Raw genomic sequence first — 12,775 nt, 5'->3', positions numbered from 1 at the left:
TCATATAAAGCAGGAAATGCACTGAAGCTAGAAAAAATATTTCAAAATAGTATACATCTGACCAACTCTTGGCTTAATGTGGAGAAGTTAGTTTGAAGTAAACTGGAATGTGACTTATCTCATACTTTCAATTTCCCATAAACTTCAGTTATGGGTAGGTTTGGTTTATTTAGAAAACAGTGTGAACCTCAAAAAGTAGGTTTAGCATTGGTGGCCTCCTAGAGGTCTGAGTGATGGCCTGTGTGCTGTGACTTCTGTATTACCTTTTGGGGCTCAAGCTTATCCATCTCGGGGCACAGGAGTAATTTAAACCCTGTGGCCAAGGATGAGCATGTCAGTCTATCTAAAAAAAAAAGGGAAATAAACTAATTCTCTTCTGATGACAATCAGTCCCTTATGGAATACCTTCTTTTCATTTACAGCTACCCAAGTAAGTTAGTGGGATTTGTATTAGACTTGACTGTTATAAGTATGGTTTCTTTTCAGCTCAGTTATATTGTTTTTCCTTTATTCAGGTCAGATACTTTGGGTCATATTTTGCCAACTCTTGGCAAAGACTGGACACACCAAGGGATTGCGAAGTTGTATCATAAAGTGAGCCAGTGAGTATTCAGTAAATGTGTTCATGCATCTGTTGCCTTGTGTTTATTCATTTGTGTGTAAAAATTAAAATTTCTCCAGGCTTCTCTTAACCTATAAGGGTGACAGTTTCGACAATTCCTTATTGCTTTACTGATGCTTACACTGTGTAAGTGTCTCCTGCATGGTATCCAGGGCAAAACCTGCTTTGTGATAACAAAAGCAAAAGCCCCATATCTGTGAGTGGTGATTGCCCTTCCAACCAGCCCAAACAGATACAGAAAGTTCCCAAGACTGAAGTAATTTGAATGAGTTATGCAGTTGCAGAAAGTGGAGCTTTCTTGCAAACTGGGAATTGCAGCAGTATTAATTAATAAGATGCCAATATACCTTCCTTTCACTCTTTATTGAAGAAATGCATAAAGGCTGTGGCCCAGGGTGGTCACTGTAGTTGGAATTCTTCTTGCTAACTTGACTTACCTGGAGTTGTGCAGGGTTGGAACCTAGAACTTACAGAATGAATCTGTTTGGGGGAGTTCCCTTTCCACTGAGTAGAAAGGGAATTCAGTGAAACAGATTTGATTTGAACTGTCTAAACATGCAGCTTCTAGTCAAGCAAGATAAATCTCATCCTTAAAGCACAGCACAATGTCTTATCTTGACTAGAAATCTATCTATTTTGGATACTCACTACTAATACTATTGTTGTTTTACTTGTTGTATAAATAACAAGCTTTAAGACATTGATGATCTGTTGATTGTATAATTTTTTTATTTATGTAAGTGTTGCTAATCTATTGTTAAATTGCAAGTTTAGGAAGGATCAATCTTAAAATATTTATGTAATTGGTTAATTTTGAGAGCAAGTGATAAGTAAAAGTTGCTTAAAAAAAAGTTGCTTAAAATGCAATTTAAAATTATTGAAAGTCAATAAGGACCATTCTGTGAAGGGCCTAAGGAAAAGGCTTTAACCTGCTGTATTATAGCCCAGTAACTGACCTGCACTGATGTCTGCTGGTCCACAGTAATAAATACCTTCCATGCCATTGGAGCAGGAAATTGGATTCATCATGTTTACTTGTGGCTTTTACATCCTATGTAATTCTTGGAGAAAGATGGGCATCTTCAAAAAATTGCTCAATATACTTGGGATCTAACCATGTTTAGAAAAAAATATTTTTTCCCATTAGCTCTTGGAGAAGTATCAGGAAACAGTATATCAGCTATGCTTTAGGTCAGTTAATGTCATTAACATTATAGCCAGGTATGACCTAGAGCAATGCTTTCCAAGACAATGGGGATGTTTCTTCTGATGAAGATGAACAGGAGAGAAAAAATTAGACTGTACCAGCTCATGTGTGGTGATGTGTAGGAATGCCTCTAGGTGAGCAAGGCTAGTGCAAAAGTACAGGTGTGCTGTTGGTTCCCTGGATGCATTTTGCAATGTAGCAAACCATTTTATACTCTGGAAGATCAAAGACAGAGTATGGGGATCTTTGTAATTACCCCTTGAGAGAAAAAAAGGAAATCAGGAAAAATGAATTGATGTCTGAATGGGGTCAGATGGAGTATCTGATTTTCATTTTTACAAGAAGGATTAGTGATTGCTGTTTTCTTTTATTGCAAGAATGTCAGCTTTTTTTATATATTTAAATTACCATAAATGTTTGAAGAGCCTCTGGTACCTATCACAACTCTCCTCTTAGTTAATCTGATTTGTTCTGTGTACTAGAATTATGCTAAGGTTCGTTTAATGCTTTTTGTTTTACATAGATGATGAATAATAAATTATTGGTGTTGGAATCTAAATTATGCCAGAGACACTTGTCTGCACGTTAGACAAACATGTTCACAGAAGAGACAGGATAGTCTGGGAATTCACATGCTGAGTTTTGTGTATAACCTCTGCAATACATTTGGTGAAGATGTTAATTAATTTTTTTAATTGCAGTTGTTATTTCTGTGCCTGCCCGCATTATCAGTTGTTAGGGCTTTGATGATCATAAGCATAGGGGGAAAATAGATTTGAGTCATGTTGGTTTTCAAATTACTGAGTTAATTATGTAGTGGCTAGATATTACAGCTGAACACCATATAAATGCTTAATAGATAGAGCTAATGACCATGTGTGCACTGAATACAGTATTTTATTTTATGAAAAGTAATTTTTAATAGGAATTGGAAAGTAAGCTGCTATTAAGTTGAACTAATATCAGATAGGATTCTGTTCTATCATGAACAGAATCAAAGACACTGTGACTTACACCAAAAACTTCAATTTCAGTGTCAAGTTAAAGACTTTTTCTCATAATGTGTTTTGAAGCTCAAGTTTTCCAGCTTGAGAAAATATGTTACTGCTGGACATCTTTTTTTGCAGAGGCCTGAGAGGCAGGAATGCAACACTGTTAATATAACAAAGGCCAATACAACATTGTCTGCTTTATGTCAAGTGTTTTCCTCTTTGCAGATGTCTTTTCAGTTAATTCTAAGGGCAGTGGTTCCACCACACAGGGGTGGAAGGGTAACCATAAGGAGTCGTAAGTCTTGAGAGGAGCAGAGATAAATGAGCCCTGTTTAGGTGTAATCACTAAATGTAGCAGGGCTAGATGGGTTTTAATTATCCAGTTTTCTTGCATACATGTTTTTACTCCTTTTAAATTAAGTCTGGGTTAAACATACTATTTAACAGCCATGATCTGATTCATGTAAAAGTAAACCCTCAAAATTATTTCTGTCTAAACACTTGCTTTATTTTTACAGTAGTTTCTTCTTTTATATCTGCTCACAGAAATGGATATAAATTTTTGTACTGCTCAGCACGAGCTATTGGAATGGCAGGCATGACCAGAGGATACTTGCACTGGGTCAATGAAAGAGGAACTGTGCTGCCTCAGGGGCCAGTTTTGCTGAGTCCAAGCAGCCTATTCTCAGCTCTTCACAGGTAATGCAATTTAGCTTTTGCAGAGAAGGAAACTCTCGAGGTTGGTGGAGGCTGAATTACCAGCTTTTTAAGTGGGAATGCTTGAAATAATTAATTACATTTTTTTTACATATTGATGCAAATTTAATTAAGAAGAAACTTTGTTAGAGAAATACCAAAATTCAGTATTTACACAATATCTGGTTTTTGCCTAGTTTGTATCTTAGCTGTATATTAAGGCACAGCTGTGTTCACTGTTTACCAGTAGGTACTGCTTGGTGACTTCATGTGTTTAACATTGTGTGTTCATATTTAGCTATGGGACAAATGTGGACATTTTCATAGCAATCACTTTTCTCTTTGCCTGTAAGGTGTTCCAGTTGGCATAAGTATATTTTTGTTGAAGGTTATTTCTTGATGGGTTTTGAAGAAATTAATGTGGAAATGAAATTAACTTTTTATATGCCTGGCTGCACTCTGGGATTCTGTGAGGACAATGTTATCTTTTTTAGATGTTGAACTGTGGTGAGTGAATAATAACAGCGCAGATTATGAATATTGTACCTTCTGCCTAATTCAGCGAAGCATGTCAAGTGATTACTGAAAATATTTTAAGCTGTTAAAAGCTGCTGTGACAAGATATATTTCATTAGAATTTTTAATGGAAGATTGTTCAGATGTTCTCCTGATTGAGTGACATGCTACAGGCTGTCTTACCAGTCATGTTCTAAATATAAGAAACCTTGGAGGTTTACAGTGCACTTCTCAGACTGATTAATAAATGCAGTGAAAGGTAGTTACTGTTACTTTATGCTCCTTGTATCTAGAAATACGTTTAAAATTATACTACTTTCGGTATCTTAAGTTTAGACTAAGGAATGCCCATTTTCAGTGTACACTATTGTAACTGCTGAGGTGTATGGGCAATAAATGACTTCACTGTTTTATCCATAGATTTAATCCTTGTAGGTTTGAGATCAGGTGTATGTGAGACTGAGGAAAGGTGGTTTTATTCATCTTTTGCACATCCTCAGGCACTGATTTATGCATGGATCTGCTCTTCCAAAGGGCTGCTTTACTCCCATGAAGCTTCTGTACTATTCGCATCTTCCTTGACAATTGTGTTGGTGCTAGGATCTAGGATTCTGAGCTTCTTAAGTGTTTTTGTGTCATGCTGGCATCTTCCTATGTTATGGGAACTCCAGACTCTGCCACCTGTTCAGTCCTCTTGCCAAGAGAAGCTGTCGTGAAAGGGCTTTTGCCCAGAGATGAGCTAGCTCCTGTGTTCATTAATGAATTCTCTATTCAAGAAGCAGCTGAAGAGAAATAGAAGATTCCTTAACTTTTGCTAATTAGCAGTGGTGGAGAACCTGACTGTAATTCTGTCTTAACAGGCTGAGGTGCTTTTAGCACATATGGTGATTGCAATCCTTTTAAAAATAAAATTTAAAAAAAATCGCCATAAACAGTGAGGGCTAATATAATCTATGAATCATTCTGCAGTTCTCAGGAGGCAGTTTACTTGGTAAGAGTTTATTCCTCATAAAGACTGATTTAGCAGCTACTCCCTATAATCCACTATCCTTGCTCTGTAGACATCATTGTAATATAGATTTCAATAGAAGTTACCTTGTATCAGAGGATTTATTTACTGTGCTCATTATGTAAACTTGGGAATACTGTTTTGTCGTCATAGGCAATCTGACTTCTAAAAGATTTACTGGAGAAGGGTGGATGCTATGCAGTAGTATCTAGCTAGGTGAAAATGTTGAATAAAGAAGATAAAATGGTTTTTGGTGTATTTCATGTGTACTTATTCAACTTCCCTTTTTTATTTTTTCAGGGAGGTCATAGAAAAGAAACCAGAAAAATTTAAAGTTCAGTGTTTGACAGACATCAAGAATTTGTTTTATCCTAACACAGAACCCTTTTATGCTGCTTTTGGAAACAGACCTGCTGTAAGTAATAGCTGCATTTATTTGTATTGAAGAGAACAGAAACGTTGCTGTTATTTCCTGCTTCTGTTTTATTAGAATCTAAAAGCTTTAAATGAGAATTAGGAACATTTTATTAGGCCCTGTAAAATGAAAGTATTGAGGTTCTTCCTCAAAAATACCATGATGTAGGATTCAGAGATGGAAGAGCAGCAAAGCAACTATGTTATATCTGCATAAATTAGCAGTTAAGCTTGTGAAGAAACAGTGATCTCATTTGAATCCACACAGATACAGTGTCAGTGAGATAACTGTGGGCAGGCAGAAAATATTTCAGATTAAAGTTGGTGGGACTGACACGTCAAACTCCTGAGTACACTCAAAAGACCTTGAGTGTCCCATCGAAGTCAAAAAGGTTCTACTTGATATGGAAAGTGATATATTTGGCATAGAAAAGGAAAGACAGATCTCTGTCACTCATTGGAAGACTGGATATTTGGGCTAACGAAGGCTCCTCCTCCTGCCCTTGACCAAATAATGTTGTTGTGCATCTAGAGAAGGAAACAGTGTCATGGGCTTGGCCTGAGGAGGGACCCTGGCATGTAATTATCCCTCCTTTAAAAGCATTATGTCAGAGCTTACAGTGCTCCTCACTATCCCATTGCTGTATTGAATTATTATATTATCGTCACCTTAGTTTCCATTATCAAAGCACTTTTAAACATATGATTATGAAATAACTTTTTAAAAACTTCTGTGGTGTTGTATTACAGATAATAACTACCTCTAGTTCCATTTTTTTGAACCACAGGGAAACATGCATTAAAATAATGATTATATTTCAATATTATTTTGAGTAAAACAGTAAGTTTCTGTTTCTGAAGTAATTAATAGTAACTCACTGCCATGCTTGCTGCCAAAGTGCTGGCTTCAGGTGTGCAACATGCTATGGTTTTGCATAGCTCAGGATCACAGCTTTCTCAATTTTCTGCTCTGGGTTTTCTGTTGTTTTTCTGGTTTGGTTTTGTTTGTTTGTTTGTTTTTAAGTTGTTTTTGTTGTTGTTTTGTTATGTTTTTGCCTTTGGTTTGGATTGTTTTTTCCAAGAACAAACTCAGGGAAATTTCTGTACACATGGGTGTTACAGGTGTAGACAGTGTGTGGACTGCCATGATGCTGAATTCTTAAAGGGACTGCTCTTCACATTTGTTCAGTTACTTAATTTTTTTGAACAGCCTTTACAATATAGAAATAAAAACAAACTTTGTAGCTTCATTAACATTCCAGTTTTTCACCATCTCGGCTTTTAAAACCATGATTTATATTAAAAAATGGAAATTAGTTTTGCTCTGATCTTCTGGGAGATATTTTCAACTTTGGTTTTGTCAAGCTTTTCTCAGAGCAGATCAAAACTTATTTATTGTTTTCTTTAGCAATCTGAATTTCATAGAAGACTTTCTTAATTCTAACTTCTAATTGTACTTCCCATAGTTGTATCTGCATTACCTGCTGGGGCTCACTGCTGCTGTTATGGCATGTATTTCTTACTTTCCCTTCTCTTCCCCTTGCTCTGACATGGAGTATGCCATATGAATATGCCACAAATCTGAACTCAGGAGCTACATGATGGCTTTAGTATAGGCATATTTTTTATGAATTTTGTGACCTTGTCCTTAAAAAATATTCCTGTTTTATATGTCAGTTACACTTCAACCTCTGTAACTGTTGTAACATACTTGGTACAGTGCACACAGGACATCACATATTCTCTGAAAGAAAAATGGAGGTGCTTTTACACCAGATGTCATTAGTTCTTTACTAAGTGTTATTATTGTGTCGAGGGAAGTTACTAAAAAATTGTGGCAAACTTCTTATCTAGTAGCAAATTGATTCATGAACATTTCATTAGATTGACCTCATTTGTAACATAATGGAGAATTTCAGGCACACAATAATGTATGTAATACCAGTATGTAGTACCAGTTCTGTGTAAATATGTTCTTGCTGTAATATGTTACAGCAAGATTACACATGGATTTGCAAAGGCAGAATCATGATTTTTCTTTTTTTATATTCTTTTTAGGATGTTTATTCATACAAACAAGTTGGGGTTTCTTTAAACAGGATATTTACAGTTAACCCCAAAGGAGAACTTATACAAGAGCATGCAAAGACAAACATCTCATCGTAAGTAATCTTTTATCCCTAACACTTTATGGACTAAATTAATTTGCTGTAACTTATGACTCAAGTTGCCCAAAGATCCATTCAGTTGTAGAAATTCAAGATTGTTTTGAATGCTTCAAAGAAAACAAAAAAGATTTAGAATAAAATACAGACTTTCCAATTCCCTTCAGTTAAACTGACAAAAATAAATTTTTTGTATTTAGTATAATATATTCCATCTACTTTAGTAATGTAAAAGATTTAGAATTGGATGATTTAGTCTGTATAAAAATGAGACTCACTAGTTTGCTGACACCATCTGCCTTTTCCTGGCCTTTTCAAATTTTTTCTTTTCCTGGATCTCCTATCTAAAAGAACCAGAAAACAAAATCTGAAGAGTGGTTCAAATGCTTCCAGAAAGATGCTTAGGCACTGGTAACCCCTAACACTGGAATGGCTTTTAATAATGTTAAGTGCTGGTGTCCATAATTGAAGGGGAGCTATATCTGTATTAAATATGAATAATCAGTTGAGCAGGGAGCTGCTTGAGCCAAGCTGGACAGAAATGGAGAAGGAGAATGTGGTGCTTGAATATTTTAGCAGATGATCTAGGTGTAAAATGGCATCTTGTTTCTCACTAGGTAAGTATCATTTGTTAGAATGAATGGATTAGAATTAATTTCTTATCCTAACTGTGAATCCTTTCTGGAAGCTGGGCACCAAAATTAAATTTAGTTTCATTCCTTTGAGAAGGGTGACTTGCCCACTTTGTCCATTTGTAAATGTAGTCGTGCCTGAGTGGTTGGGAGCATTAAAAAATGAAAATTAAATGGTTCAGTGTTCTTTTTTTTTTCTTGTTTTCCAGCTATGTCAGACTCTGTGAAGTGGTAGATCACATTTTCCCTTTGCTGAAAAGAAGTCATTCTTCAGACTTCCCATGTTCTGACACCTACAGCCAGTTCACCTACTGGAGGGAGCCTCTGCCGCCGTTTGAAACTCAGGATGTACATCCAGCCTCATCTTAACCCCATCTCCAAATTGTTGGTCTCACCTCAAAGAATGGGTTGGCTTGTGTTGGAAGGACACTACTTGGCTTTTGCTGTTGACAGTTCCGTTGGAATCTGTGAAGTTGTGAGCATTGTATTCTTCTACTGTGAGCAAACTTGGAATGTTTTTTTATACTTAGTCAGGTTTCCAGACAAGAGGAGTCTTGCTAGAAATAGGAGTTGCTTGTCCTCTCCCAACTCCTCAAATTTTGCCGTGCACTTTCATTATATAAGGTCAATTAAAAGTGCAGTGATGCTGGGGTTGCAGGTAAACATGCCATAAGGTTGTAAAGTGATTCCACGTCTGTTCTGCATCACTGAAGCCATCTTCCATCCTGTCAGAACCCCTTGCCAGTAAGGGAGCTGAAGGTGCTCACCATTCCTGACATTATCTGGTGTTACAGACAGGGATTGCAATCTATATATCAAAATCCTGCTCTCTGAAGGAGCAATTGATTCTTCCCCTCTCCCCTTGCTTGACCAACAACTGTTTGTTTAAGAGTTAATTACTGGTCTAGAATCTCAGCAGATGTAAATCAGTGTAGCTGTGAAAACCAATTGAGCTGTGTTTGATTTATTCCAGCCTGTTTTGACATGGGACATTTCTGAGGAAATAAATTATGTGTATTCTAAATAGAAAGTAAATTAAGTAGGATGGCCAGATTCTTCCAGTCTTTCTCACTTTGAGAACTATCATGTTCTAGAGTAGCTTTCTGGATCAAGGTAAGGGTTCAAGTGGAAAATACAGGCCACTGTGGATAGTGCCCATCTTACTGAAGTGGGTGATTTTCAGTAAACACATCTTTCACACACACACAGTGTGCTGAGGTTGAAGATTTTTTACTGAGCCAAAAATAGTAAGCAATTTATCAGAATGGAATAGTTTTGTTTGAAATACTATTTTGGTTAAAATGTGAATTTTGATGCTGGTGAATGATGCATCTCAGGTTTTTACTGTATGGATTTTTTTGCTTTGTTTTGTATCATAAAGAATGGATACTTTTAGTGCAATTTACTCTCCTTTAAGGCAATGAAAGCTCCTCTTTTTTCTTTTTTTTTCCTTATTTATCCTGACACAAGCTGTAGATACTGCTTTTGAAAGCCTTAAGACTGAACTGTGTGCACTAAAAGCAATACTGTGGATCAGTTGATAACATTTTTCAGATGGTCTGCCTTTACACAATGTGGTACTTAAAATATGGACTCCAAGTGCCCACATGCCAAATTATTTCAAATGTGTTGTAGCTAGGAAAGAAACTTTCTTCTTTCTTTTGAAATACACTGAAAAGTCTAATTGTTCTCTGAAATGCTGAAAATGGCATGATGGGTTTCTGTGTACATTGTATCTCAGTATAACTACACTGGTGGTTCACAAGCTGTGGTCTCTGCCAGCTTGTGATCTGAGGCTACATTAGGTGTTTTGTAGCTGCTTTGTAGTGTTTTCACTGAAGAGTTTAATAACAGGAAGGCAGAGTGGTCCAGCAGAAATTTTAAGATGTGATTGTGATTGGCTATCACCCAGAAATTTGGAAATGACTGTTCTGTATCACATTTGTTCTGTAACACCAGATTCTGGTTTTGCATGTCTGATAGCAGTGATAGCAGTGTATATAGGATGGTAACTCTCTGGTAGGGGTTTTCTAAGTTTTACTCCTGAAGACTTTATCTGGGATCTTAGTGGGCCAATTTATGATTTCTCTGTGCCTTCAATAGTAATGAGATTAAGTGCAATGCTTTACATAGCTGCAGTGTGCAGTGGAGAGCCCTCCCTAAGTCTTCTTTTCACATGAACGTTGCTACTTCAGGAAAGGTAAATATCTGCTTTGGACATATCAGGACACAAAGAGGAAGAAATGAGTGTTTGATAAGCCAGAACTGATTGTGTTCTCTTGAAAGTTTAAAGAAAATGCAAGTATTTTTTACTTCAATGTGTAAGAAATATGGGGTAGATTTTCTGAAAGACAATCAGTGGGGATTGCAGATTGCCAAACTGAGATGGTTGCATCTCTAAATGTAGCCACACTTTCCTTTAATTATCTATTAATACCTGTCATTAATGATTGAGTATATGGACGGATGTACTAGTTGCATCCTATTTAAATTCAGTTTTGGTAAAGGCCTACTTCAAGCCATTTATTATGTAAGATATATAAAATAAAACAGTGAGAGGCTGACAGTTTTGTGGTTTTTATCCTTAACAGTAGTTAAAATCTATTTCCCAAGATGCTACACACAACAGCTCCCACCAGAAAAGATGGTCCCTGAATGTTCTCCACAATTAAAACCTGTGATATAACTTAATAAATATATATTATAACTTAATAAATAGGCAGTCCAGGGTTGTTTGTTGCCTTTAGTGTTTAAAACCAAATGATAGTGTGAATGAGGAACTATTTTAATTGTCAGATCACAGTGGCCACAGTGCAGTGCTGGTACAGGTCACCCTGAGGTGCTGAAGAATCTGTCACGGTTTTTCAAGATTTGGTTAAACAGGGTTATGGCTGACTTATCTGTCGTTGGTAACCATCTGCTTTAAGGCTGAAGTTGGACTGCATGACCTCCAGGGGTCCCTTCTGGCCAACTTTTCTGTGGTTCAGCACTTCAGTTCTGAGTTGCTGCATCCCTCTTTGTATCCGAAATTGAAATCTAGCTGAACAGTGTGAGGAATGTGTGTTGCTGTAACTTTTATCAAAGTTACCGACTAAAAAGACACTTACATGAAAATCAAGGATTTGACCTGCTAGAAGCATCACCATACTTTTCCAGAAAGTAGAAGACATTTTGATTTGGTAACTGAATAATTTTAGCATAATATTTAAACTTCTTTGTTAATTCATGTAAAATAAAAAAGTGTGGTTTAAAAAATTGCTACTCTTTCTGTGAAAGAAAAAAAAATCAACCTTGCTTGCAGTGTAATGCTGGTTTTTGTTACAGAAAGAATATGCATAAATATGTAGACACATTAAATCACAGTATATTCTATTAATACAATACACAGAAACTAGAATATGCAGCAGTGAGGAGTGGCTAATGTTTATTTTCTTGATGCTGGGTCATGGGAGGGAAAGAATGTTGTACTTGTGACATTAGTTATGCTGAAGATAAAATGTTACTGCTGTAATTTGGGGAAGGAGGAGAAAGAAGTATTGGGTATTTTTTATTTGTAGATATGGTTTGTTATTATTTGAAAGCCTATTTATATACAGTGTTTACTCTGTATATGTATGTGCTACTGCAGTGATGAAAATAGTTTTAACACTTAATTTTGATCTGCTGAATGCAACAAGGGTAGAAATATATATTGTAATAAAGGTGGCAATAAATTTTTTCCTGACTTTTCTATTTTCCTGTATTCTTTGATCATGGCAGAGTGCTTTTGCAGAACTGCTGAACCATGGCTTTTGTATCTCCAGTCTCCACTACCTGTTTCTTACTGGGACTATCCAGTATATTATTTTTGCTGTTCAGCTGCAGTGTTTTACCCAGAGCCTTTTAAATCTGAAAGATTTAAGTTTACTGAGGGAGATGGGGCCAGGATCTGGGCTCTGGCTGTTTTGGGACATGGGAACAGCCCCTTGGAGCCAACAGCAGACGGACGGGAACTGGAGCAAATTGGAGCAGGAGCAAATTGGAGCAGCCAGGAATCCTACCCCACCCCGATGTTTTTTGAATCTTCCTTTTGTCTGATTTCTAGTGTGACCTAAGCAAAAACTGTCCATCTGTTTTGAATGGAGATGTTGTCATCCATGGCAGTGAGACCAGATAGCCTGTTCTGTGGGGCTTCTCTTCCTTGACATAGGCCATCCTGCTGGGGAAAAGCCAATAACCTTTATTTCCCTCCTGTCTCTGAGAACACAGTGGTGCCTTTTGCTCCTACTGCCAGGTTTGCTGAGCAGTCACTGCAGTGCAGTGATAGTGCCAGGCCTGTGCATGCTGGTATGAAAACAAAGATGTTTGGGGTTGATAAGGCTCTGCGGCATCTCAAGCTCTCTGTTAAAAATACAAGAGCAGCCGTATTTGGGCAGCCTGCAGTCACTGCTTCTTCAGTCTTCTCTGTCTTCTGTATGTCTCTGCCTTGTATAAACATTTACCCTGGAGCTCTGGAGACAGACTTGGAAATGAAGGTGCCCTT

The 12,775-nt window shown here is 36.9% G+C and overlaps 1 protein-coding gene across 5 annotated transcripts in view; it reads left to right on the top strand.

Annotated features, from left to right (window-relative positions):
• The window catches only part of LPIN1 (lipin 1), a 79,386-nt gene extending 67,401 nt beyond the window's left edge, over window positions 1-11,985 (top strand). For 3 of the 5 annotated variants that reach the window (XM_030270036.4, XM_030270040.4, XM_072926354.1), the window contains 5 exons: window positions 516-602; window positions 3,368-3,520; window positions 5,343-5,457; window positions 7,515-7,618; window positions 8,463-8,759. In XM_030270036.4, coding sequence (XP_030125896.4) covers window positions 516-602; window positions 3,368-3,520; window positions 5,343-5,457; window positions 7,515-7,618; window positions 8,463-8,622 — 619 coding nt within the window. In that variant the 3' untranslated portion in view covers window positions 8,623-8,759. Of the gene's footprint in view, window positions 1-515; window positions 603-3,367; window positions 3,521-5,342; window positions 5,458-7,514; window positions 7,619-8,462 lie in introns of all 5 variants that reach the window. The other 2 variants (XM_004176861.6, XM_030270038.4) reach the window with 1 other exon arrangement.
• The last annotated feature ends 790 nt before the right edge of the window (window positions 11,986-12,775 follow it).

Source organism: Taeniopygia guttata, chromosome 3 (assembly GCF_048771995.1).
Source record: "Taeniopygia guttata chromosome 3, bTaeGut7.mat, whole genome shotgun sequence".
In the NCBI taxonomy this organism is placed as follows: Eukaryota; Metazoa; Chordata; class Aves; order Passeriformes; family Estrildidae; genus Taeniopygia; species Taeniopygia guttata.
Note: the sequence above shows the minus strand (reverse complement) of the source record. Positions and strands in the feature narration are given on the sequence as shown.